Source organism: Carlito syrichta, unplaced genomic scaffold (assembly GCF_000164805.1).
Source record: "Carlito syrichta isolate Samal-C Ts95f unplaced genomic scaffold, Tarsius_syrichta-2.0.1 Scaffold312194, whole genome shotgun sequence".
Lineage (NCBI taxonomy): Eukaryota > Metazoa > Chordata > Mammalia > Primates > Tarsiidae > Carlito > Carlito syrichta.
The window spans coordinates 369,563-389,662 of record NW_007256290.1 but is presented as its reverse complement, the minus strand read 5'-3'; the positions used below and the strand labels follow the sequence as shown (position 1 = coordinate 389,662).

Genomic DNA, 20,100 nt, shown 5'->3' with positions numbered 1-20,100 from the left:
CCCCGCCCATCGCAGGGCCGTTCCCGCCCCCTCGTCCTCCACTCCCGGTTCCCCAGGAAGGCCGCGAGGGTTGCAGCGCTGCTTTCGCTTTCCCTTCCCGTGCCCGCTCCTCGCTCCTCGTGCGGCGCGAGGGCCCTCGCCCGGCCATGGCCACGCTCAGGGTCCAGCCCGAGGCCCAAGCCAAGGTGAGCGCCGGGTTCCAGGAGGGCCCACCGGGGAGGCGTGGCTGCGAGAGGCTGAGGACATCGCTGACCCGCCCCCGGGCCCCGACGCGGGCCGGGGTCGGTCAACCGAGCCTAAGGGCCCCGAGCACCTGAGCCCCGGAGACCCCGGCCTCGGCTGCCTGCGGGGAGAGGCGAGGCGGCCGTGGTCCAACGGGGTGAGGTGAAGCGGAGAGACGGCGTGGAGGGGAACTCCGCCGGCCTGGAGCCGGGGCCGCTGGCAGGCGCGGTGCGGGACCTCCCCTGACTCCTCTTGGTCTTCCCTCAGGGAGGGCCCTGGTATGGCTCACCACTGTCCCGGGCCTGCTCCACGGGGCCTGCCCCACGGGGCACTCCGTCCCTGCCCCACAAGCAGAGGGCTCTCAACACCCCTCCTCACACAGCCCAGGAGACCCCAGGGACCCGTTCTTACAGGAACCACTTGCCCTCCACCACAGGGAATATTCTCACCTCCCAGATCCAGCCCCACGGGTATCCACTCCACTCTCCCCAGATCCAGGTCTGCAAAGATCCCCTCGTCCATTGCCCCAGTCCACCCTCCCAGGGATCCCTCTCGCCTTCTTCAGATCTGGCCTTAGAGGGATCCACTCCACCCTTCCCCAGGTCAGGCCCAACACAACCCTAAGGGAACTGTCCTCAAATGAACTGACCTTAAAGCCAGGTTTCTAAAAGGTTGCCTGCGCCCCACAGGTGGATGTGTTTCGCGAAGACCTGTGTACCAAGGTAAGACCTGCCCCATCAATGCCCCCTATTCAACCCCTACTGCTCCCCTGCCACACTGCCTAGGAAGGATATGTGATGCTGACCCCTTCCTCCTCCACCCCTTCCTCACACACAGACAGAGGACCTGCTCGGGAGCTATTTCCCCAAGAAGATTTCTGAGTTGGATGCATTTTTAAAGGTACTGGGGCTGGGCAGGGAGCTAGAGAAAAAAGGAGGGTCTGGGGAGTCCATGAGAGTGAGGAGGTAAGAAGAGCACCCTCACCGCCAGCTGTCCTCCCACCCTACACCAGGAGCCAGCTCTCAATGAAGCCGACCTGAGCAATCTGAAGGCCCCTTTGGACATCCCGGTGCCTGATCCAGTCAAGGAGAAAGAGAAGGAGGAGAGAAAGAAACAACAGGAGGCAAGCCGGGAGGACCTGGGAGGAGGGATCCAACCATGGGGAAAATCAGCCTTAAACCCGACTCCCTTGAGCCCCTCTCTCCCTGCAGAAGGAAGACAAGGATGAAAAGAAGAAAGGGGAAGATGAAGACAAAGGTACTTGAAACCACTATGGTGGGTAGAGACTTGCGTCCTATCCCACAGGAGTGCCTTCCTGCGGATACCTTTCCACTCTCCCCTTCTCCACTCCTTACACAGGCACAATCATGTGACTGACCTATTGCCCACTCTCTAGGTCCTCCCTGTGGCCCAGTGAACTGCAATGAGAAGATTGTGGTCCTCCTGCAGCGCTTGAAACCTGAGATCAAGGATGTCATTGAGCACCTCAACCTGGTGAGCCCTTCCCTTCCATCCTCAGACTTTAGGTCAAACCCTTTGTCCTCTTGGTTCCCCTGGTTTGGGTATGGCACTTGCCAGGTCTCAGCAAGAGAGGGCACAGTAAGAGAAGTGAGAAGTCCAGATCCTAGGGCTCAGGGTGGACCTGGCACTCCTCCACCCAGCATGGGCAGGCAGGGAAGCAAGGGAGAATAGGAACCTGGAAATTGGGTAGAGAGTTGATGTGGCTTTGGTGCCATTTCTTTCTCCCAGGTTACCACATGGCTGCAGCTGCAGATACCTCGGATTGAGGATGGGAATAATTTTGGAGTAGCTGTCCAGGTGAGAGAGCTGCCCCACTCCCTTGTCCTCCTTTCTAGTCCATGCTTCCTCCCCCTTTCTCTTTTGCTTTCTTTTCCCAGGAGAAAGTATTTGAGCTGATGACCAGCCTCCACACCAAACTGGAAGGCTTCCACACTCAAATCTCTAAGTGAGTGACCACCCACCTGTCCCCACATGCACACTCTGCCTTGGTTTTGGGACACATACCTGGGCTTCCTCTCATTCCATACACACTCCTACTTCCCACAGGTATTTCTCTGAGCGCGGTGATGCTGTGACCAAAGCAGCCAAGCAGCCCCATGTGGTAGGTGAGGCCCAGATCAGGGTGCATGGGGAAAGAACACATGTGAAGCCTGGACTGACCCCTGAGTTTCCCACAGGGTGATTATCGGCAGCTGGTGCACGAGCTGGATGAGGCAGAGTACCGGGACATCCGGCTGATGGTCATGGAGATCCGTAATGCTTATGTGAGGAGGCGAGGGCAGGGCAGGGGTGGGCAGAAGCAGCTTTCCCAGGCCACCCACTCCCTGTTCCTGCAGGCTGTGGGTTAAGGGTGACAAAATTCAGCCTCTCCACAAGACTATAAATGGGTCACAGAACCACCGGGAGTCTGTGGCTGACCCCTACTCCTCCCTGTACCTGTAGGCTGTATTATATGACATCATCCTGAAGAACTTTGAGAAGCTTAAGAAGCCCAGGGGAGAAACAAAGGGAATGATCTATTGAGAGCCTTCTTTCATTCTGTGATGGGTGCAGCAGAGACCTTAATCCTGTTGAGATTTTCCCCTTACCTTGCCTCCCAGGCACAATAAATAGAGTCATACTGTTGCCCATCAGCCCCAGTCTCTTTATTGGATCCTGACACCCTGCCTCCCCCTGGCCCTGGCTCAGGCATTTCCATTGGTGGGACCAACCCACTGGATGATTTGAGTGTTGAGCCGCTGGTTGGTCCAGTCCTGCCGGATGTCGTCAAGGTGGCAGTCAAAGTCTACAAGGTGCTGGTGGGCCCGACCCTCCAGTAGTGCTCCCACCATCTGCCGTGACTCTTCCCAGTCCCTCCACATCACTCTGAAATAGTAACCCCCATGGAGGTCAAACAGCAGGCAGTGTGGCTAGACAGAGACTTAACAGGTTGGGTCTAGAGAAGGACCCTTGGGGCAGGATCGAGGACAGAGGAGGCCCAGGTGCCTTGAGCTTCCAAGAAGAGGTGGAGGGAGTGGGACACTCACAAGTTCTTGTCCTTGGGGACCCAGTGGAGACCTTGGTTTTCCAGGACGATAACTGGGGGCACACGAGGCTGAGGCACCAGTTTCTGGTTATCCAACTGGTTGGACAAAGAAGGACAGATGAGCGCTTCAAGGATCCCCCTTTCTACCTTCTCTCCACCTCCCCACCTTGAAACCCAAGCCTCACCATAACAAGTACCGCATCAGGGAAGAATTCTGCAATTCGCCCAGCAATTTTCAAGGCCAGGGGTCCAGGGCTGTGTACAGGGAAGATCAGAGGAGTGAGGAGCCAACTGTGGGCAAAACTTGTCTATTTCAGTCAGGTCTCCCAGGTCTCATAGATGTGGGTGCAGCTGTGGCCTTTCCCTGTAGCTGGCCTGGGGGGATTGTGCCTGCTGGATGCTTGATGCATGACTGTTGGATGCTTGAGTGCTGTGGGAAACAGGTGCTCAGACACTGCTGGTGAGCGTGGAAATCAAAGGTGTTCTTTCTGGAGAGTAATTTGGCATAACCATCCAAATTGAAACTGTATACTATACATATGATGACTCAGAAATTCCACTTAAAAAGAATGTACTGTAATAACAGGACTGTGTCTGTAATAAAAAATTGCAAACAACCTCAATGTCAAATGTAAGGTATTAAATAAATTATGGTATATCCATATTCTTTTTTTTTTTTTTTTTTGAGTCAGAGTCTCACTCTGTCACCTAGGCTGGAGTGCAGTGGCATGCTCACGGTCACTGCAGCCTCTACTTGCTGGGCTCAGACAAAACTTCTGCCTCAGCCTTCCAAGTAGCCAGAATTACAGGCATGTGCCACCACACCCTGCTAATTTTTTTATTTATTGTAGAGATGAAGCTCGCCACGTTGCCCAGGCTGGTCTCGGAAACTTGGGCTTGGGCAATCCTTTCACCTCGGCCTCCCAAAGTGCTGAGATTATAGGCATGCACCACTGCACCCAGCCTTTTTTTTTTTTTTTGGAGTCCAAGTCTCACTCTGTTGCACAGGCTGGAGTGCTCACAGTCACCCCAGTGTTGATCTGCTGGGCTCAGGCGATCCTTCTGCTTCAGCCTTCCAAGTAGCTGAAACTACAGGTGTGTGTTACCACCTCCAGCTAATTTTTTGATGGACTGTAGAGACAAAGTCTCACCAAGTTGCCCAGGCTGATCTGGAACCCCTGGGCTCAGGCAATCCTCTTGCCTCAGCCTCCCAAAGTGCTGGGATTACAGGCTTGAGCCACCACACCCAGTCTTTTTTTTTTTTTTTTTTGAGTCAGTCTCACTGTTGCCCAGGTTGGAGTGCAGTGGCACAGCTCACAGCCACCGCAGCCTCAAACTGCTGGGCTCAGGCAATCTTGTTGCCTCAGCCTTCCAAGTAGCTGGAACCCCAGGCACAGGCCACCAAGCCCAGCTAATTTTTTAAATTATTGTAGAGACGAGGTCTCGCCAAATTGCCCAGACTGGTCTCAAAATTCTGGGCCCAAGCAATCCACTGGCCTCTGCCTGGTCTTGAAATCCTGGGCTCAGGCAATCCTCTTGCCTCCGCCTCCCAAAGTGCTAGGATTATACGGCATGAGCCAGCGCGCCTGGCAGTACATCCGATAGTCATACTACATAGCTGTTAGGGTAAGGTAGATCTTGGTGTGGAAATGCAAAGATCGAATATTTATTAAGTGAGGGGGGGAAACAAATTCCACAACGGTATTTCTAACTCGAACCATATATACGTGAATTTCCTTATTTTTTAAGTTGCTGGTTGGGCTTTCAGCACTTGGAGAGATACCTCAGTTAATGCATTATCACCTGTTGTTGACACACAGTTGTCCTCCCCACCCCCAAGGCAGCTGCTCCAGGACAGGGCTTTGACCTATCTTTATATTTCCTCATTCCAGTACCCAGCATAGTGCCTAATGTAAGCCCCGGCTCCTAAGCGTTTGATGAAGGAAAGATGAAAGATATGACCTTGGTTCTCTGGCGCGCCCCGCCCGCATCCTCACCACACCATAATCCTTTGCCTTCTACCTCTGGCTGCCCCACTCACCTCTGATCGTTCAGAGCTGCATTGGCATGGTAGTACCCCGTCACCACCAGACCGGCCTGTGCGCCCCACACATCCACCTGTCGTGGGAAACGGACCATCAATTACTAAATCGCGCCCCTGGTCTTGTGAGTGCGCACTGCTGCCCAGGTGCCGGGGATGAACTTGGGCTAGGGGTGTTCGGTGGGTTCGCGGTGGGGGATGGGCGTCCAACGGAGGCACCTGATTGAGGGCGACCTCCAACATGACGGACAGGGCCAGGTGGCTGTGGAAGAGGGGCACACAGTCGGTGAGGCACAGGCATTCTCCGGACCGCGGCGCCGGTGCCAGCAACAGCCCGTTGACTGCGGCGTGTGGGTACCGGGCGGCGTGCAGGCACATCTTCACGTAGGCACGGGCCGAGATCTCCACTTCCCCCATGGCGAGCGGGGCCTACCAGGGAAGGAGCAAACTGATTAGTGCCGGTTCTCCACCCTGCCCGGGCGAGCCAATCCCTAGCCCGCGTCTGTAAAGCTCCCTCCAGCGCTCCGGTGCCCTCCTCAACCCTCCCCGGTGCCCCCTCACTTAGGCTCGATGATGGCGCTAACTCGGCTCAAAGGCAGCCCGCCGGCTCCGGGCGACCTCGGTCCCGGAGCCCGTCCCCAGCCCGGCCCAGAAGGAGGTCCAGATTTCATCCCTCAGCCTGGAGCCCCGCCTCCTCTACCCTCTAGCGGGTGGCCGCAGCTCAGCGCCTGTCCGGGCACCCAGAGCCGGCAGCTCCCAGACCGACCGGTTCCAGGAGTCCCGCCCACGTGGTGCTCTTTGATAGGGCTAGAGGTTCTCGTTTTGTCCAATCACCGGCCACGTCCAAACCTTGCCCTGCCTTTGTCTCCAGCGAACTGCAAAGAACCCACAGTTGTAAAGGCAAGAAAATTGCCCGCACTCTTATTGGCTGGGCTACCCGGTGGCTTAGCCTGTTACCTGGGTTACTACGGGTCCCTCAGAGCACCCGGCCTGTAGCCAGGTGTCCCCTAGCACCACGGGCAGAGCGGACCTCTCTGCTCCTATTTGTAATGAGTGGATCTGTTCCCTAACCCGGCTCTGTCACTTACTAATGAGCCGTGTCATCTTCGCGATTGCAGGTTATCTGGCTTTTGGTTTCTTTACTGTAATATCTGTTGCCAATGGTCCTTATTAAAGACTAAATGAGATATGTATGGAGACGGGTTTCAAACTTTCAAGGCTAGGCAGCACATTCTTATCTCATATTTTAAAACAGGACAAGGTCCTGACTTAAAGAGCAGTCCCATGGAATTTATAGCAAAGACCACAGCAGGGAAACCCTTGTCTCCACCACACATCCAGGGCTGAATCACAAAGGGCAGAGATAAAGACAGGTATTGGCTGAAGGAGAAGTAGAAAGGACAAGAAGAAAAAATTAGATTCATCTTTCACATAATGTCCTGTGGTGTATTTCCTTCACCACAATGCCTTGGGAGCATTTTTTCTCTCCCAGCCCTTGAGGAGTTCAGTCATTCATCCACAGTCCTCTCAATGAAACACCATTCTCCTTCTAGGCTTGCCCTGCACTGATAAGGATTGTTCCTTTCTTCATTCCCTGACCTCAGCCACAGAGCTTTCCCTTGTCTATCCAAAGACTGATTATTCCTATAAGGGCACTGCCCAAATGCCATCTCTTCCATGAAGAACTTACAGGACCTTCGGATGGAAATAATCTTCTGATATACAGGTTATCTGCATGACTGTCATGCATGTAGCAATTCCCACTCTGTTTTTTTAGGAGAACTTAAGACCAGGATGAGCAGCTAATTCATCTTTGTCTTCCTAGTACCCCCACCCTTCCCGCCACCACATTCATCTTCAGACTCTGGACATAGGTGACACTCAATAAATGCTTTTTGAATGAATGACATGCACTAGAGGTAATCCACACTAAGTATTTAGGTCATTTATTTTCCTTCTAGCCCAGGGCTCAGTACATAGATGGCTTCTCTTCACCCTTTGGGTTGACAATTTTCTCCAGGTTGTTGCTGATGATATAATAAAGCTCAGCCTAGGAGAAGACCAGAAAGCAAGTGTCAGGTTCTTTACCAATTCACTCCCCTCAACTCATCTTACCTCCCTTGGGAGTTCACTCCATACTCACATAGAAGGCCCTCAGGTCCAGCACCATGGCCCTGAGCTCATCATAAGCTGCCTCATCTCGCTCATGTACCAAGGTCCGGTAATCCATCTGGGATGTGGGAGACAAAGTTGAGTCAGCCCCATGGGAGGCTGGGACATTAGTCTGGTTTCCTTATATAGGGAACAGGTTAACTTGAGGATGAGCCCTTTCTCAGCACCAAGAAACAGGATACCAAAGGAACAAGCAGAGAGAAGGGTCAAGGTTGCAGAAGCTCAAATCAGTTTCTCTAGGCAATGCTTTTGGCTTAATATTTTCCACATTGGGAAATTCATAAACAAGACAAGGAGGACCTCTTCTCCTCCCCAGTCCCACCCCCAGCCAGCTGAATGTCTGGTAGACTATCCACTCACTACATGGGTCTCCTTGGAGGCCTTGGAAACAGCATCCCCACGTTCTGAGAAGTACCTGCCAGAAGCAAGGAAATACCATAGGAATGAGTGTTTAGGGAGACGTACTCCATGAGATCAATGCCAAAGTCTTTCATCGTCCTGATAGGACTGCCCAGCTTTGGGAATCCCAAAGAAATGTCCCCACAGCTCCCCCATGCTGGTCCTCCTGCAGCCCTCACTTGGAAATGGTTGTCTGGAAGGCTTCCACTTTGGTCTTGACCGCATTCACCCTCTCCAGCACCTTTTCCTGTGGTGACATGGGAGGCAAAGAAAACACCTCATCTTCTCTATCCCTCACATACTATCTCCGTCCTCCTCATAGTTCACTTCTAGCTCTTACCTCTCACTTCCCAAGTCTCTTCCCACACTCAGTGTCCTCAGTGTCCTCATTTCTTACCTGGATTGCTACTCCAAAATCATTTCCATCTTCAATCTTGGGGATCAAGTGCTGGATCCACGTCATTACCTATGTTAAGAGCTATCATGTAAGAATCATTCAAAAAGCCTATTGAGTTCTTCCTACTACTGCCACTTCCTAATAATAGCTACATTTAGTCGAGTATTTATTATATACCAGGCATTGTACTATGTATTGTTTACCTCATTTAGTTATCACAGCAACCTTCAAAAATATATATTCTTATTGTACCCATTTGACAGATGAAAAAAATAAGTCACAAAATGTCTAAGTGATTTACTTAAGGTTACGAGCTAGGTAAGTGACAGAATCAGGATCTGAACCCAAGGAGTCTCCCTCTAGTGTCCAAGCTTTTTTATTTATTAACTGTTTTTCCTTTCTTACTCTGTCACCCAGGCTGGTGCTCAGTGGCACACTCATGGCCACTGCAGCCTCGACCTGCTGGGCTCAAGTGATTCTTCTACCACAGCCTTCCAAGTATCAGGAACCACAGGTGTGCATCACCATGCCCAGCGAATTTTTTTTTATATATTGTAGAGACAAGGTCTTGCCAAGTTGCCTAGGCTGGTCTCAAACCCCTGGGCTCAGGCAAACCTCACCTTGGCCTCCCAAAGTACTGGGATTACAGGTGTGAGCCACCGTACCTGGCCCTTATTTTTTATTTCTTATAGTGTTACAGGGTCTTGTACAGGCTGGTCTTGAACTCCTGGCCTGAAGTGATCCTCCTACCTCAGCTCCCAAAGTGCTGGGATTATAGGCATGAGCCACCGCGCCCGGCCAATGTTCCAAGGTTTTAAACCAACTCACTATACCACACCATCTCCACTGTGTACCTGATACAACAGGTTCTCAAGCTATAGAGGAGATACAGCACAGACTTTGACTTTGGGCACACCATTGTGATACCAGAGGTCTAACAGAATAAGGAAAAGAAAGGGGATCTAAACCCAAGGCACAGAAGGAAGAGTCTTTTTTTCAGGACTAAGTCTCTCAATGAAGGACTCGTATCTCGGAGGAAGACCAGGACCTGGCCTTGCCTGTTTTCTCTTTCCACTTCCCCCAGTCCGCAGGCTTACCAGAATGCATTTCTCTTTAAGAGTCCAGACTTCTGGCTTAACCAGGGCAAGCAGGGAAAGGACCTTCTCATTCCCAGGGAGAAATCCACACTTAGGGACTGTGAGAAAGAAGGTATTCAAGCCCTTTCTCATGCAGCAATGTACCATTTCCCCTTCCCTAGTCACCCCTTCTTCCTTTACCTTCTTTTTTCTTCTCCTGCTTATCTGTTTCCATCTAAGGCAAAAAGGGAGAAAGTAGCTTTAGAAAAATCATAGAGGTTGAAGGGCTGTCATCTCCATTGGTTTTACTGCCTGCACCCTGAGGGCCTCACCTCATCATCCTTGGGTGGGGGGTCTGGGATGGGGATGTCCAGAGGGGCCCGGAGGGAGGTCAGGTCAGCCACATTGAAGGAATCCTCCTGCACAGAGTTCACTGTCAGAGGCTGCCCAGCCTCTTCCCTTCTCCCTAAGCCATAGCCTTCTCTCCACGTATTCCACCTGCTCTCTGCCTCCCAACCTAGACTCAGAGCTCACAATATCCTAAGGTTCCTGTTCCACCATTTACAACAATTTTCTGCATGCTGAGCCCAGTTGTTAGCTAGAGAGGGTAGCTGGAGGAGATAGCAGACACAAGATAGGGCAGGAGGGGTCCAAACTACTCACTTGCAAGAGCTGATTCAGGTATAGGATTTTCTGTGGCAATAAACTGTAGAGAAATTCCTCAGCCTGTGGGAAATCACAGATGTTCAATCTGATGCCTGAGAAGTAGAACTGGAAGAGCCCTTAGAAATTATTGAGTCCAGGTCAGGCACAGTGGCTCATGCCTATAATCCCAGCACTTTGGGAGGCCAAGGTGAGAGGACTGCCTGAGCCCACAGGTTCGAGACCAGCCTGGGCAACTTGGCGGGACCTCGTCTCTACAATAAATCAAAAAACTAGCCGGGCGTGATGTAGTTCCAGCTACTTGGAAAGTGGAGGCGAAGGATCACCTGAGCCCAGCAGGTCGAGGCTGCAGTGGCCAGGAGCGTGCCACTGTCCTCCAGCCTGGGCGACAGAGTGAAACTCCAACTCAAAAAAAGAGAAAGATATCACTGAGTCCAAGATTTACAAACGAGGAAACTGAAACCCTGAAAATGAAGGAACTTGTCCAAGGTGGTAAGTGGCAGAACCATGGTTAGGACTACAGCATTCCTGCCTTTAGGGCCACCGCTCTTACCTTCACATCAAAAGAGGGGAGGGGAGGGGAGGTGCCAGGAGGAGGGAGAGTTGTAAGAGGCGTCAGACTAAAGCTAGATTAAAATAACCAGGAGCTCACCTTGGGTGAAGTCTTGCTAAGGGTAGTAAGAGTGAGTTTAGGGGTTACTCTGAGAGGTTGTGACCCTCAAGTATTGTTCTAAGATTCTGGATCAAATCGCTTTAACTCAGAGACTTACCTCCTGGAAAAGATTTTGCCTGAAGACATCCACCTACACAGAGAATAGTACCCGGATGTTGGTTAAGGGTCTGGGTTGTCAAGAGAAAGATCCACTCCCAATGGGGTGCCCTTCAACTGTACCTCGGGCCTTTCCCACCACAAACCAGTTTTTTCAGAGGCCCTGCTCAGTGCAGAGAGTGGCCAGAGGACAGGAACCTGGGAATCCCCGGGCAGAAGTGAATGCATTAAAAGGTTGAGGGAGTTCTCTTGCACTGCCTTGGTCCCCTCGATCACCCAGCTTGGCTTCCATCCTGGAGGGTTCTCCGGCCCCTTCCCGACCTCCGGTTCCCCGTTACCTGTTTGCGGGCTTCCCCACTCAGGCGCACCCCACAGAGCTTGGCCATGCTGCTCCAAGTTGCTAGACCTCTGGTCTCCTAGCTAGTAGCTCGGGCTTTCGCTTTCACTCCCCAGGTCCAGACCCGCCCCCCTCAACCCCGCCCCCTTTCTTCGGTCCGTCCCCCGCCTGGCAGAACGCAGACAGTAGGTAGCCCCTCAGCCATTCCCAGCCAGTCGCCACTAGGAGAGGCGGTGCTGGCTGGGTCACAAGCCCAGGGGCTGTCCAAGGGAGGGGCTAGGGCGAGCGGGACCGCGGAGACGGGAACAAGTGGGCTGTCCTTCGCAGAGCGGGGCAGGGCTTATAACGAGGGCCAACGGGAAGTCGTGGGCTGGGGTAAGAAGGGGGGGAGTATGGGAAAGGGGCTATCCAGTGATGGGCTTCCCTATAAGACTCAACCGCGAGGAGGGCGTGGAGAGATGTGAGCGAGTGGGAGGGGTAGTAAAAGAGGGAGCGCCTGGGACGGAGAAGGGCTAGCAGGATGTGGAAGGGAGCAGGAGGGGGTGGGAAGTGGGCTTTTTCCCTGCCTTCAGAACAGACCCGAGAGGGGGCAGGACTCTTGAGAGGGTTATAGGGCTGGCCAGACTCGGGTCCCCGGCAGGGTGGGACTTCCCCGGTGAGGACCAAGGAAGACAGGCAGACTACTAGGGAGAGAAAGGGGAAGGCTTTGAGCTAACTGGGAGAGCCCCGCGCCTGGGGCTCTCCGGAAGGGGCGGAACCAGACCAGAGAAAGCCGGGGACGAGCTCTTGAACGAGGGGGAATTACCGTGACGTCAAGAGGGAGGAGTCAGGGGTCCTCTCCTTTCTCATTGGTTGGAAACCTGGCCTCCTCTTTGGCCACGCCCTCTGGTCTCTCGCCCCTCCCCTTCCTTAACCTTAATCCCCTCCTCTTCCTCTGAAACCGGGTCGCGGTCCCGCCTTCTTTCCTAGCACTTCCTGTTCCCGGCTGACCCTGGCGGTGGGCCGGGGGCCGGAGGGCGACCGTGGCGTGAGTGACACGGAGCGGCCGCGCAGACCCGGTCAGGCCTCGGAGCCGGGCACCAAGCGGGAGGGGCGGCGGGAGTGTCGCGCGCAGCCCGCGCCGGACCCTGGCGGGCAACAGGGCTGGGGCTGACTCCTGTCTCAGGATGCCGGGGGAGGAGGAGGAGCGGGCCTTCTGGGCGGCCCGCGAGGAGCTGGCGAGCGCCCTGAGGAAGGATTCTGGGCAAATGTTTTCCCTGGAGCAGCTCCGGCCGCTGCTGGCCAGCTCTCTGCCGCCAGCCGCCCGCTACCTGCAGCTGGACGCCGCACGCCTGGTCCGCTGCAACGCTCGTGGGGAGGTGAGGCCCGGCCCCGCTTGGAAGGGGGACATGGTGCCTGAGGCCGGGGCCGAGCTCACAACTCTCTGCTCTCTTCTAACTGCTCCCAGCCCCAAAACTACCTCAGCACCCTGTCCACGGCCCTGAACATCCTGGAGAAATATGGCCGCAACCTCCTCAGTCCTCAACGGCCCCGTTACTGGCGAGGGGTCAAGTTTAATAACCCTGTCTTTCGCAGCACGGTGGATTCTGTACAGGTGAATCCCCTGGGCCTTATGGGAGAAGGGACGGTGCCTGGGTTAGAAAGGCTGTGCTGAATGGGAAAGGGTCCAGTCCTACCGGGAAGGGGTCCTACTGAACAGTGACTGTGAATGTGTGGCAGGGGGGACGGGATGTGCTACGATTGTATGGCTACACGGAGGAGCAGCCAGATGGGTTGAGCTTCCCCGAGGGCCAAGAGGAACCAAATGAGCATCAGGTTGCTGCAGTCACACTGGACGTACTGCTGCTTCGGACAGAGCTCAGTCTGCTATTGCAGGTGAGATGCTCCTCTGGTCTTGGTGACTTAACACTAGAGAACCCAGCCTAACTCATGTCACTCTGAGAACCCCCTTGCTGCTAAACTATGGGTGTAGTTTAGCATGCTGGGAGTTCCTGGTACTGTTCTCGCTGTGAATGTTAACGTACAGGGGCTTAGAGGGAGGGCTTTGGTCTAGGGCTCAAGGTGGAAACCATTTTTATCTGTTTGCAGAATACCCATCCAAGACAGCAGGCACTGGAACAGCTGCTGGAAGACAAGGTTGAAGATGATGTAAGGAAGGCAGGAATGGGGCTGGTGAAAAAAGGGAACAGGAATTGTGGGACCTCTGGGTCCCTAAACCCTGTGCATTCCCTGACCTTTCTTCCTCAGATGCTGCAGCTTTCAGAGTTTGACCCCCTACTAAGAGAGATTGCTCCTGGCACCCTCACCACATCTTCTGTCCCAGGTATTATTGGTCTTGGGGAGAGGAGTGAGAAGTAGTAGACAATATTGATGGAAATTTGGGACCCTCCTTTATCTATCTCCTTGGTTAGCTTCTTTTGTTCTTACAAGAATATACAATTGTTTCCTCGAGTCCAGATGTGTTGAAAAGTAGTCTTGTGATTTGCCTTCATCCATAACATATTCAGATGTAACCTGGTCTTTTTAGGAAGATGTTCTATTCTTTCTCTCCTGTTTTTCAGCCTCCACTCCTGGTCCCTGCTTCCTCTGTGGTTCTGCCCCAGGCATACTGTACTGCCCATCCTGTAAACAGGCCTTGTGCCCAGCCTGTGACCACCTGTTCCATGGACACCCATCCCGGGCTCATCACCTCCGCCAGACTTTGCCTGGGAACCTCCAGACCACCCACCTGAGCCCCAGGTGAGAGGCCTTCTCTTCTGGATAGAAGTAAAATTTAGAGAACTTAAGATCATTTGATTATCTATTATGTATCAGGTTCTGTGCTAAAAACTGATAGAGGACAAGGAGCCAGTCACAACAGCACTTAAGGAGATAAGCAGTTAGCAGACACAATAGGTTATTATGGTGTACACATGAGTAGTAGGTGGATGGTAGTGTAGTCTGAAGGATCAACTCAACCAGTTGGAAGTATTTTAAACACCTAGTATGGGTCAGACCCTCTATTAGGGATATCTACCAGAAAGAAGTGAGCTTTAAGCTGTCATTTAAATGTTGCACAGAAGCTAAGTGTGGTGGCTCACGCCTGTAATCCCAGCACTTTGGGAGGCCGAGGCAAGAGGATTGCTTGAGCACAGAGGTTTGAGAACAGTCTGGACAACTTGGTAAGACCTTGACTCTACAATAAAGCAAGAAAACTTAGCCAGGCATGGTGGCACATGCCTGTAGTTCCAGCTACTTGGAAGGCTGAGGCAGAAGGATCACCTGAGCCCAGCGGGTCGAGGCTGCACTGTCTGTGAGCGTGCCACTGCACTCCAACCTGAGCGACAGACTCCGACTCAAAAAAACAAACAAAATAAATGTTGCACAGGCTATGGGTATGGAAGTGTTTGAGACAGAGACAACATGTGGGAAATGGGGGATGCCTGGAGGTAAGGGACCCTGGCACCAGGTCCCACCTCAACAGGCCATATCTGCTTTTCATTACAGTTTATCTGCCTCCTCCAGCCAATCACGACCCCAGCCAACCTCTTTACTCGCCATGGGAGACAGCTGTCTTTCTTCATCTGATCCTGCAAGTGTTCGTTTGCCCTGGCACTGTGCTGCCTGTGCCATGCTAAATGAGCCTTGGGCAGTGCTCTGTGTGACCTGTCATCGGCCCCGAGGCTGTAAGGGATTGGGACCAGGAATCCAGGATCCCCAAGGAACTGGGGGCCTAGAACCTGAACTTGCACGGGGTCGGTGGGCCTGCCAGAGCTGTACCTTTGAGAATGAGGCAGCAGCTGTGCTATGTGCCATGTGTGAGCGACCTCGGCTGGCCCAGCCTCCCAGCTTGGTGGTGGATTCCCAGGATGGTGACATTTGTCTGCAGCTCCTTCAGGTAACCTGTTCTTGGCCTTCCCATCTCTTTATTGCACATCTTACCTCAGGCCGTTTTCTACTTCCCCATCCCATTTTCCTTCAGTTGCCCCTGCTCCCTATACTTCCATTGTGAACCTCAGCCAGCCAGTCAAAGGGATAATTCTCTCTGCCTTCCCAGCAGGGGGATACTTTGCTCTCTTCTGCTCAGACTCAAGTCTGGTACTGTATTCACTGTACCTTCTGCAACACGGGCCCTGGCTGGGTGTGTGTTATGTGCAACCGGACCAGCAGCCCCACCCCAGTACAGCCTGCCCCCAGGCCCCATGCCAGCTCTTTGGAAAAGGGACTCCCTAAGCCTGGGCCCCCACAATGCCTCAGTGCCCCCCTGCCTAGTTCCTGTGGAGACCTTGAGAAACAGCGCCAAGACAAGATGCGTGAAGAAGGTCTTCAGCTGGTAATCATGGTCCGGGTAAGGACTGGGCCTTGGATGAGGTGGGGCTGAGCTGGTGGGGCGGGGGTCGGGGGGGATACTACAATTGGTTAATAGGAGTTCTTACAAAACTTGTCATTGTTAGCAGCAGCTGCCTATTATAGAACACTTCCCACATGGCAGTCACTATGCTGTGTATGTAGTGGTTACATATCTAAGTGTCTGAGCTCACCCACTGTCAACATCTTGGTTCAGGCTGATACTGGGTAGAGGGGTCCCTTTCTGATGGGCCTAATGGGCCTGATAGGTGGAACTGTGCCTTAGGAAGGGGAAGCTGCAGGTGCCTGTCCAGAGGAAGTCTTCTCGGCTCTGCAGTACTCAGGCACTGAGGTACCCCTGCAGTGGTTGCACTCAGAGCTGCCCTACGTGCTGGAGATGGTGACTGAGCTGGCTGGACAGCAGAACCCTGGGTTGGGTGCCTTTTCCTGTCAGGAAGCCCGGAAAGCCTGGCTAGACCGTCACGGAAACCTTGATGAAGCTGTGGAGGAGTGTGTGAGAACCCGGCGGAGGAAGGTATCGACTGTGCTGGAGGTGGGACAGAATTGAGAGTCTCAGAGTCTCTCACACTCTCCCTTACTTGCTTTTCCCTCATTCCCTCTCTCTGTTCCCATCTTGCAGGTGCAGGAGCTCCGGTCCCTCGGCTTTGGGCCTGAGGAGGGGTCTCTTCAGGCATTGTTCCAGCATGGAGGTGACGTGACACGGGCCCTGACTGAGCTACAACGCCAGCGTCTAGAGCCCTTCCGCCAACGCCTCTGGGACAGTGGCCCTGAGCCCACTCCCTCGTGGGATGGGCCAGACAAGCAGGTGCTGGGAGGAGGCAAGGAGCCCAAGAGAGCATCTAGAGGAGCAAGAGGGAAGGCTGAGAAGGCGGATCCCTGAGGTCTGACAGTCACTTCTTCCTGCTCAATCACATTGCAGAGCCTGGTCAGACGGCTTTTGGCAGTCTATGCACTCCCCAGCTGGGGCCGGGCAGAGCTAGCACTGTCGCTGCTGCAGGAGACACCCAGGAACTATGAATTGGGAGACGTGGTAGAAGCTGTGAGGCAGAGCCAGGATCGGGCCTTCCTGCGCCGCTTGCTTGCCCAGGAGTGTGCTGTGTGTGGCTGGGCCCTGCCCCACAACCGGGTAAGCCCCTTCCCACAGTATCTGGTCCTAGAATTGTCTATTCCTTTTGGCTACCCCACCCCAGTCCCTGTCTCTGCTCCTATATTCTGCTCTGCAATTGTCAATGTACCCCTGAAGGCTTCTGGGAAGGGGAGGGAGGAATAGACTCTACCGTCCCTTTTTAAAAGTATTCTATTATGGAAATTTTCAGACAATCAATAGTAGAGAAAATTGTAATACACTGTATAACAAATTGCCTTAACCCCTGCAACCCCTCCACTCCCTGTGTATTCATTACTAAACTTTAGCAGTTGTCAAAAAAATGTATGGCAAGTCTTTATTTCATTTATATACACAGAGTTGTTTTGAAGCAAATCTTAGACATTCTACAGTTTATAGTTTATCTATAAGTATTTCAGTATGTTTCTCTAAAAGACAAACCTTTTTTTGAGTTGGAGTCTTCCTCTGTTGCCCAGGCTGGAGTGCAGTGGTACACTCACAGCCACCCCAGCGTCAACTGGCTGGGCTCCAGCGATCCTTCCACCTCAGCCTTCCAAGTAGCTGGAGCTACAGGCGTGTGCTACCATGCCTGGCTAATTTTCGAATTATTGTAGAGATGAAATCTCGCCAAGTTGCCCAGACTGCTCTTGAAAAAAGAGGGAAAAATAAGAGTAAACATAGCCATAAGACCATTGTCACATCAAAAAAATCTAATGGTAATTTTTTAATATTATCAAATATCTAGTTGGTAGGAGCAGGTCCTTTTTATTTCCTGACCCTCTACTTACTCTATCAGAAGTGGCGGTTCTTTGGCCAGATACAGTCCAACTTAGGGGCTCTGTATATGTTTACTCTTTATTTTAAAATAATTGTAAGTTTACAGGAAGTTGCAAAAATAGCACATAGAGCCCTGTGTTCTCTTCACACACCTTTCCCCAATGGTGACATTTTATGTAATTATAGTGTCAAGGCCAAGAAATAGACACTGTTACAATGTTAGCTATACTACAGATCTTGTTCAGTTTTTACATGGATGTGTCTGTGTGATTCTGTGCAATTCTGTCCCATATATAGATGCTGATAACCACCACCATAATCAAGATGTAGATTATTTCATTACCACAAAGGAACTCCTTCATGCTAACCCTTTATAGTCATACTCTCCTACTTTTACTTCCAGCCACCTGGAAACCATTGTCCATCACTATAGTTTTGTCGGTTCAAAGATGTTATTTATATATTTGTTTTTAGTTGAATGTGAATATCTTTAGAGGCATTTTGCTTTTACCTTAGATCTCTCATCCCTTTCTATTTTTCTCCACCCAACTATCTTCAGACGTCTGCTTGGCACCTTCTGGCATTTGAGGTTGCTACTCCTGCCCAGTTGTTAATTAGACCTTGGTTTCTCAGTGGATACCTGGCTACTGCTCTTCCCCAGGCTGGCAGCTATGGCTTCTGACCCCTTTCTCTCCTACTCTCGCCTCTAGATGCAGTCCCTGACTTCCTGTGAATGCACCATCTGTCCTGACTGCTTCCGCCAGCACTTCACCATTGCCTTGAAAGAGAAGCACATCACAGACATGGTGTGCCCTGCCTGCGGCCGCCCCGACCTCACTGATGACACACAGTTGCTCAGCTACTTCTCTACCCTTGACATCCAGGTACTGTAGCCTGTAGGACTCAGGTGTCCTGGGTTTTGAACTGGAACCCTGCCTACCTACTGCCTCTGCATCCTGTCCCCAGCTTCGAGAGAGCCTAGAGCCAGATGCCTATGCATTGTTCCATAAGAAGCTGACTGAGGGTGTACTGATGCGGGACCCCAAGTTCTTGTGGTGTGCCCAGGTAAGTGACTTGCCCAGAGAGCTAACTATGGAGGGGCAAGGGATGGTGCCAGGTCATGCCTAATAGAGCTTCATGTTCTTGCACCTACAGTGCTCCTTTGGCTTCATATATGAGCGTGAGCAGCTGGAGGCAACATGTCCCCAGTGTCACCAGACCTTCTGTGTGCGCTGCAAGCGCCAGGTGAGGCACATTCATCCTTTCAGAAATACTTGCTGAGGTACTGTGTTAGACTCAGGGTAGTTTGCACATTGGAGAGCAAAACAGACAATGAGCTCTGAGCTCAAAGAGCTCACAGACTAGTCAGGGAGATGGGCATAAGGAAAAAGGGAAGAAAGAAGAGGGAAGGAGAGAGGAAGGATGGAAGGAAAGAAGTGAGAGAGGAACTAATACATCAGCATTAGTTCTATGAAGAAAACAAATAGGAATCTGGGATACAGACTAATAGAATGGACCTACTTAGGAGAGATCAGACAAGTCTTCTCCAAAATGGTTTAAGCCTAAAAGTTAAGAAGAAGCCAGCCATACAAAGAGTGTTTGGGACAGAAAGAACACACATGGAAAGGCCAAAGTCAGAAAAAAGTGGCGTGTGGCTGGAGCCTGGAGAGGAAGGGTGAGAGTGGCAGGTGTTCAGAGAGGAGCCATCTGCTAGATCAGAAGAGTTCTGGAGGCCAGGTGAGGCAGGCATTCACCTTCATTTTGAGATGAAGGAAGGAATAAGACTATCTCATTTCTCTTATTTATTTGTTTAAAGAGAGGGTCTCACTCTGTCATGCAGGCTGGAATGCAGTGGTATGATCATAGTTCAATGCAGCATTGAACTCCTGGTCTCAGCAATCCTCTCACCTCAGCTTCCCAAAGTGTTGGGATTATAAGTGTGAGCCACTATGCCTGGTCGCATTTATCTTTTTAAAAGTTTAACGGGCTGGGCTTGGTGGCTTAGCCTGTAATCCCAGCACTTTGGGAGGTGAGAGAGTTGCCTGAGCTCACAGGTTTAAGACCAGCCCGGGTAACTTGGCAAGACCTCATCTCCACAATAAGTCAAAAAAATTAGCCGGGTGTGGTGGCATATGCCTGTAGTTCCAACTGCTTGGAAAGCTGAGGCGGAAGGATCACCTGAACCCAGCAGGTCGAGGCTGCGGTGGCCATGAGTGTGCCACCGCACTCCAGCCTGGGTGACAAAGTGAGACTCCAACTCAAAAATAAAAATAAAAAGTTTCACGTAGCCAGGTGCAGTAGCTCATGCACCACTAATGCCCGGCTAATTTTTTGATTTATTGTAGAGACAAGATCTTTCCATGTTGCCCAGGCTGGTCTTGAAGCCCCGGGCTCCCAAAGTGCTGGGATTACAGGCTGAGCCACTGCGCCTGGCCAGCTTATGCTTTTGAAGGGCTTTTGGGTGCAGTAGGGAGAATGAATGATAAAGGAGCAAGAGTGGAGAGCAGAGAGACAGACTAGTAACTGAGGGAAGCAAGGTCTGATGGTGGCCTGGAGTAAGGTGGTAGCAGTAGAGATGAAGAAAAAGGAAACAGGGTTGCCGGGCTCAGTGGCTCAGCCTGTAATCTTGTGTCTTTGGGAGGCTGAGGTGAGTGAATTGCCTGAGCCCGCAGGTTCAAGACCCGCCTAGGCAACTTGGCAAGACCTCATCTCTACAATAAAAATTTAAAAATTAGCCGGGTGTGGTAGC

The 20,100-nt window shown here is 52.2% G+C and overlaps 4 protein-coding genes across 11 annotated transcripts in view; 2 read left to right on the top strand and 2 right to left on the bottom strand.

Moving 5' to 3' along the window:
* Positions 1–23: 23 nt before the first annotated feature.
* On the top strand, positions 24–2,876 carry PSME1 (proteasome activator subunit 1). Of its 4 annotated transcripts, none has more exons than XM_008069739.2 (11): positions 24–185; positions 912–944; positions 1,060–1,122; positions 1,235–1,345; positions 1,434–1,479; positions 1,619–1,716; positions 1,972–2,040; positions 2,121–2,188; positions 2,290–2,344; positions 2,421–2,507; positions 2,686–2,876. In XM_008069739.2, exons 1-11 carry the CDS (start codon positions 147–149, stop codon positions 2,764–2,766), a joined length of 750 nt encoding a protein of 249 aa, XP_008067930.1. In that variant the 5' UTR covers positions 24–146; the 3' UTR covers positions 2,767–2,876. The 4 variants fall into 4 exon arrangements, with proteins under 4 accessions (XP_008067930.1, XP_021574101.1, XP_021574102.1 ...); XM_021718426.1 differs by having other exon boundaries at positions 2,421–2,515; XM_021718427.1 differs by having other exon boundaries at positions 1,619–1,653; positions 1,708–1,716; positions 2,421–2,868.
* On the bottom strand, positions 2,867–6,073 carry EMC9 (ER membrane protein complex subunit 9). 2 transcript variants are annotated; one of them, XM_008069741.2, is made up of 6 exons: positions 6,010–6,073; positions 5,529–5,738; positions 5,310–5,386; positions 3,454–3,523; positions 3,270–3,364; positions 2,867–3,108 (listed from the first exon to the last, which is right to left on the bottom strand). In XM_008069741.2, the coding sequence occupies exons 2-6, from the start codon at positions 5,724–5,726 to the stop codon at positions 2,928–2,930; spliced, it is 621 nt and encodes a 206-aa protein (XP_008067932.1). In that variant the 5' UTR covers positions 5,727–5,738; positions 6,010–6,073; the 3' UTR covers positions 2,867–2,927. The 2 variants fall into 2 exon arrangements, with proteins under 2 accessions (XP_008067932.1, XP_008067931.1); XM_008069740.2 differs by having other exon boundaries at positions 5,871–6,027.
* Positions 6,074–7,232: 1,159 nt separating this feature from the next.
* Positions 7,233–11,563, bottom strand: PSME2 (proteasome activator subunit 2). 3 transcript variants are annotated; one of them, XM_008069737.2, is made up of 11 exons: positions 11,124–11,563; positions 10,787–10,819; positions 10,017–10,079; positions 9,686–9,772; positions 9,555–9,588; positions 9,375–9,472; positions 8,278–8,346; positions 8,060–8,127; positions 7,842–7,896; positions 7,453–7,539; positions 7,233–7,359 (listed from the first exon to the last, which is right to left on the bottom strand). In XM_008069737.2, the coding sequence occupies exons 1-11, from the start codon at positions 11,169–11,171 to the stop codon at positions 7,279–7,281; spliced, it is 723 nt and encodes a 240-aa protein (XP_008067928.1). In that variant the 5' UTR covers positions 11,172–11,563; the 3' UTR covers positions 7,233–7,278. The 3 variants fall into 3 exon arrangements, 2 of the variants coding, with proteins under 2 accessions (XP_008067928.1, XP_021574103.1); XR_002482636.1 differs by having other exon boundaries at positions 7,236–7,359; positions 7,838–7,896; XM_021718428.1 differs by lacking the exon at positions 10,787–10,819 and having other exon boundaries at positions 11,124–11,238.
* Positions 11,465–20,100, top strand: part of RNF31 (ring finger protein 31) — a 12,038-nt gene continuing 3,402 nt past the window's right edge. The window contains exons 1-14 of one of the 2 annotated variants that reach the window (XM_021718418.1): positions 11,465–11,497; positions 12,570–12,716; positions 12,842–13,053; positions 13,211–13,270; positions 13,370–13,445; positions 13,684–13,861; positions 14,609–14,999; positions 15,159–15,449; positions 15,735–15,983; positions 16,089–16,274; positions 16,389–16,595; positions 18,062–18,235; positions 18,318–18,416; positions 18,507–18,596. In XM_021718418.1, the coding sequence (XP_021574093.1) occupies positions 13,370–13,445; positions 13,684–13,861; positions 14,609–14,999; positions 15,159–15,449; positions 15,735–15,983; positions 16,089–16,274; positions 16,389–16,595; positions 18,062–18,235; positions 18,318–18,416; positions 18,507–18,596 (1,941 nt within the window). In that variant the 5' untranslated portion in view covers positions 11,465–11,497; positions 12,570–12,716; positions 12,842–13,053; positions 13,211–13,270. Of the gene's footprint in view, positions 11,498–12,039; positions 12,481–12,569; positions 12,717–12,841; positions 13,054–13,210; positions 13,271–13,369; positions 13,446–13,683; positions 13,862–14,608; positions 15,000–15,158; positions 15,450–15,734; positions 15,984–16,088; positions 16,275–16,388; positions 16,596–18,061; positions 18,236–18,317; positions 18,417–18,506; positions 18,597–20,100 lie in introns of those variants that run through there. The other variant, XM_008069736.1, reaches the window with a different exon arrangement.

What these genes read in the sequence shown, in the direction of transcription:
- EMC9 (XM_008069741.2), bottom strand. Translation starts at nt 5,726, where the DNA reads ATGGGGGAAGTGGAGATCTCGGCCCGTGCCTACGTGAAGATGTGCCTG. An exon ending in GCAGCTCTGAACGATCAGAG is followed by an intron (nt 3,524 to 5,309) that starts GTGAGTGGGGCA and finishes CCCTGTACACAG; the next exon opens with CCCTGGACCCCTGGCCTTGA. An exon ending in CTGATGCGGTACTTGTTATG is followed by an intron (nt 3,365 to 3,453) that starts GTGAGGCTTGGG and finishes TTGTCCAACCAG; the next exon opens with TTGGATAACCAGAAACTGGT.
- PSME2 (XM_008069737.2), bottom strand. Translation starts at nt 11,171, where the DNA reads ATGGCCAAGCTCTGTGGGGTGCGCCTGAGTGGGGAAGCCCGCAAACAG. An exon ending in GGCAAAATCTTTTCCAGGAG is followed by an intron (nt 10,080 to 10,786) that starts GTAAGTCTCTGA and finishes GATTTCCCACAG; the next exon opens with GCTGAGGAATTTCTCTACAG. An exon ending in CCCCACCCAAGGATGATGAG is followed by an intron (nt 9,589 to 9,685) that starts GTGAGGCCCTCA and finishes TTTTTGCCTTAG; the next exon opens with ATGGAAACAGATAAGCAGGA.
- PSME1 (XM_008069738.2), top strand. Translation starts at nt 147, where the DNA reads ATGGCCACGCTCAGGGTCCAGCCCGAGGCCCAAGCCAAG. An exon ending in GCGAAGACCTGTGTACCAAG is followed by an intron (nt 945 to 1,059) that starts GTAAGACCTGCC and finishes CCTCACACACAG; the next exon opens with ACAGAGGACCTGCTCGGGAG. An exon ending in AGTTGGATGCATTTTTAAAG is followed by an intron (nt 1,123 to 1,234) that starts GTACTGGGGCTG and finishes ACCCTACACCAG; the next exon opens with GAGCCAGCTCTCAATGAAGC.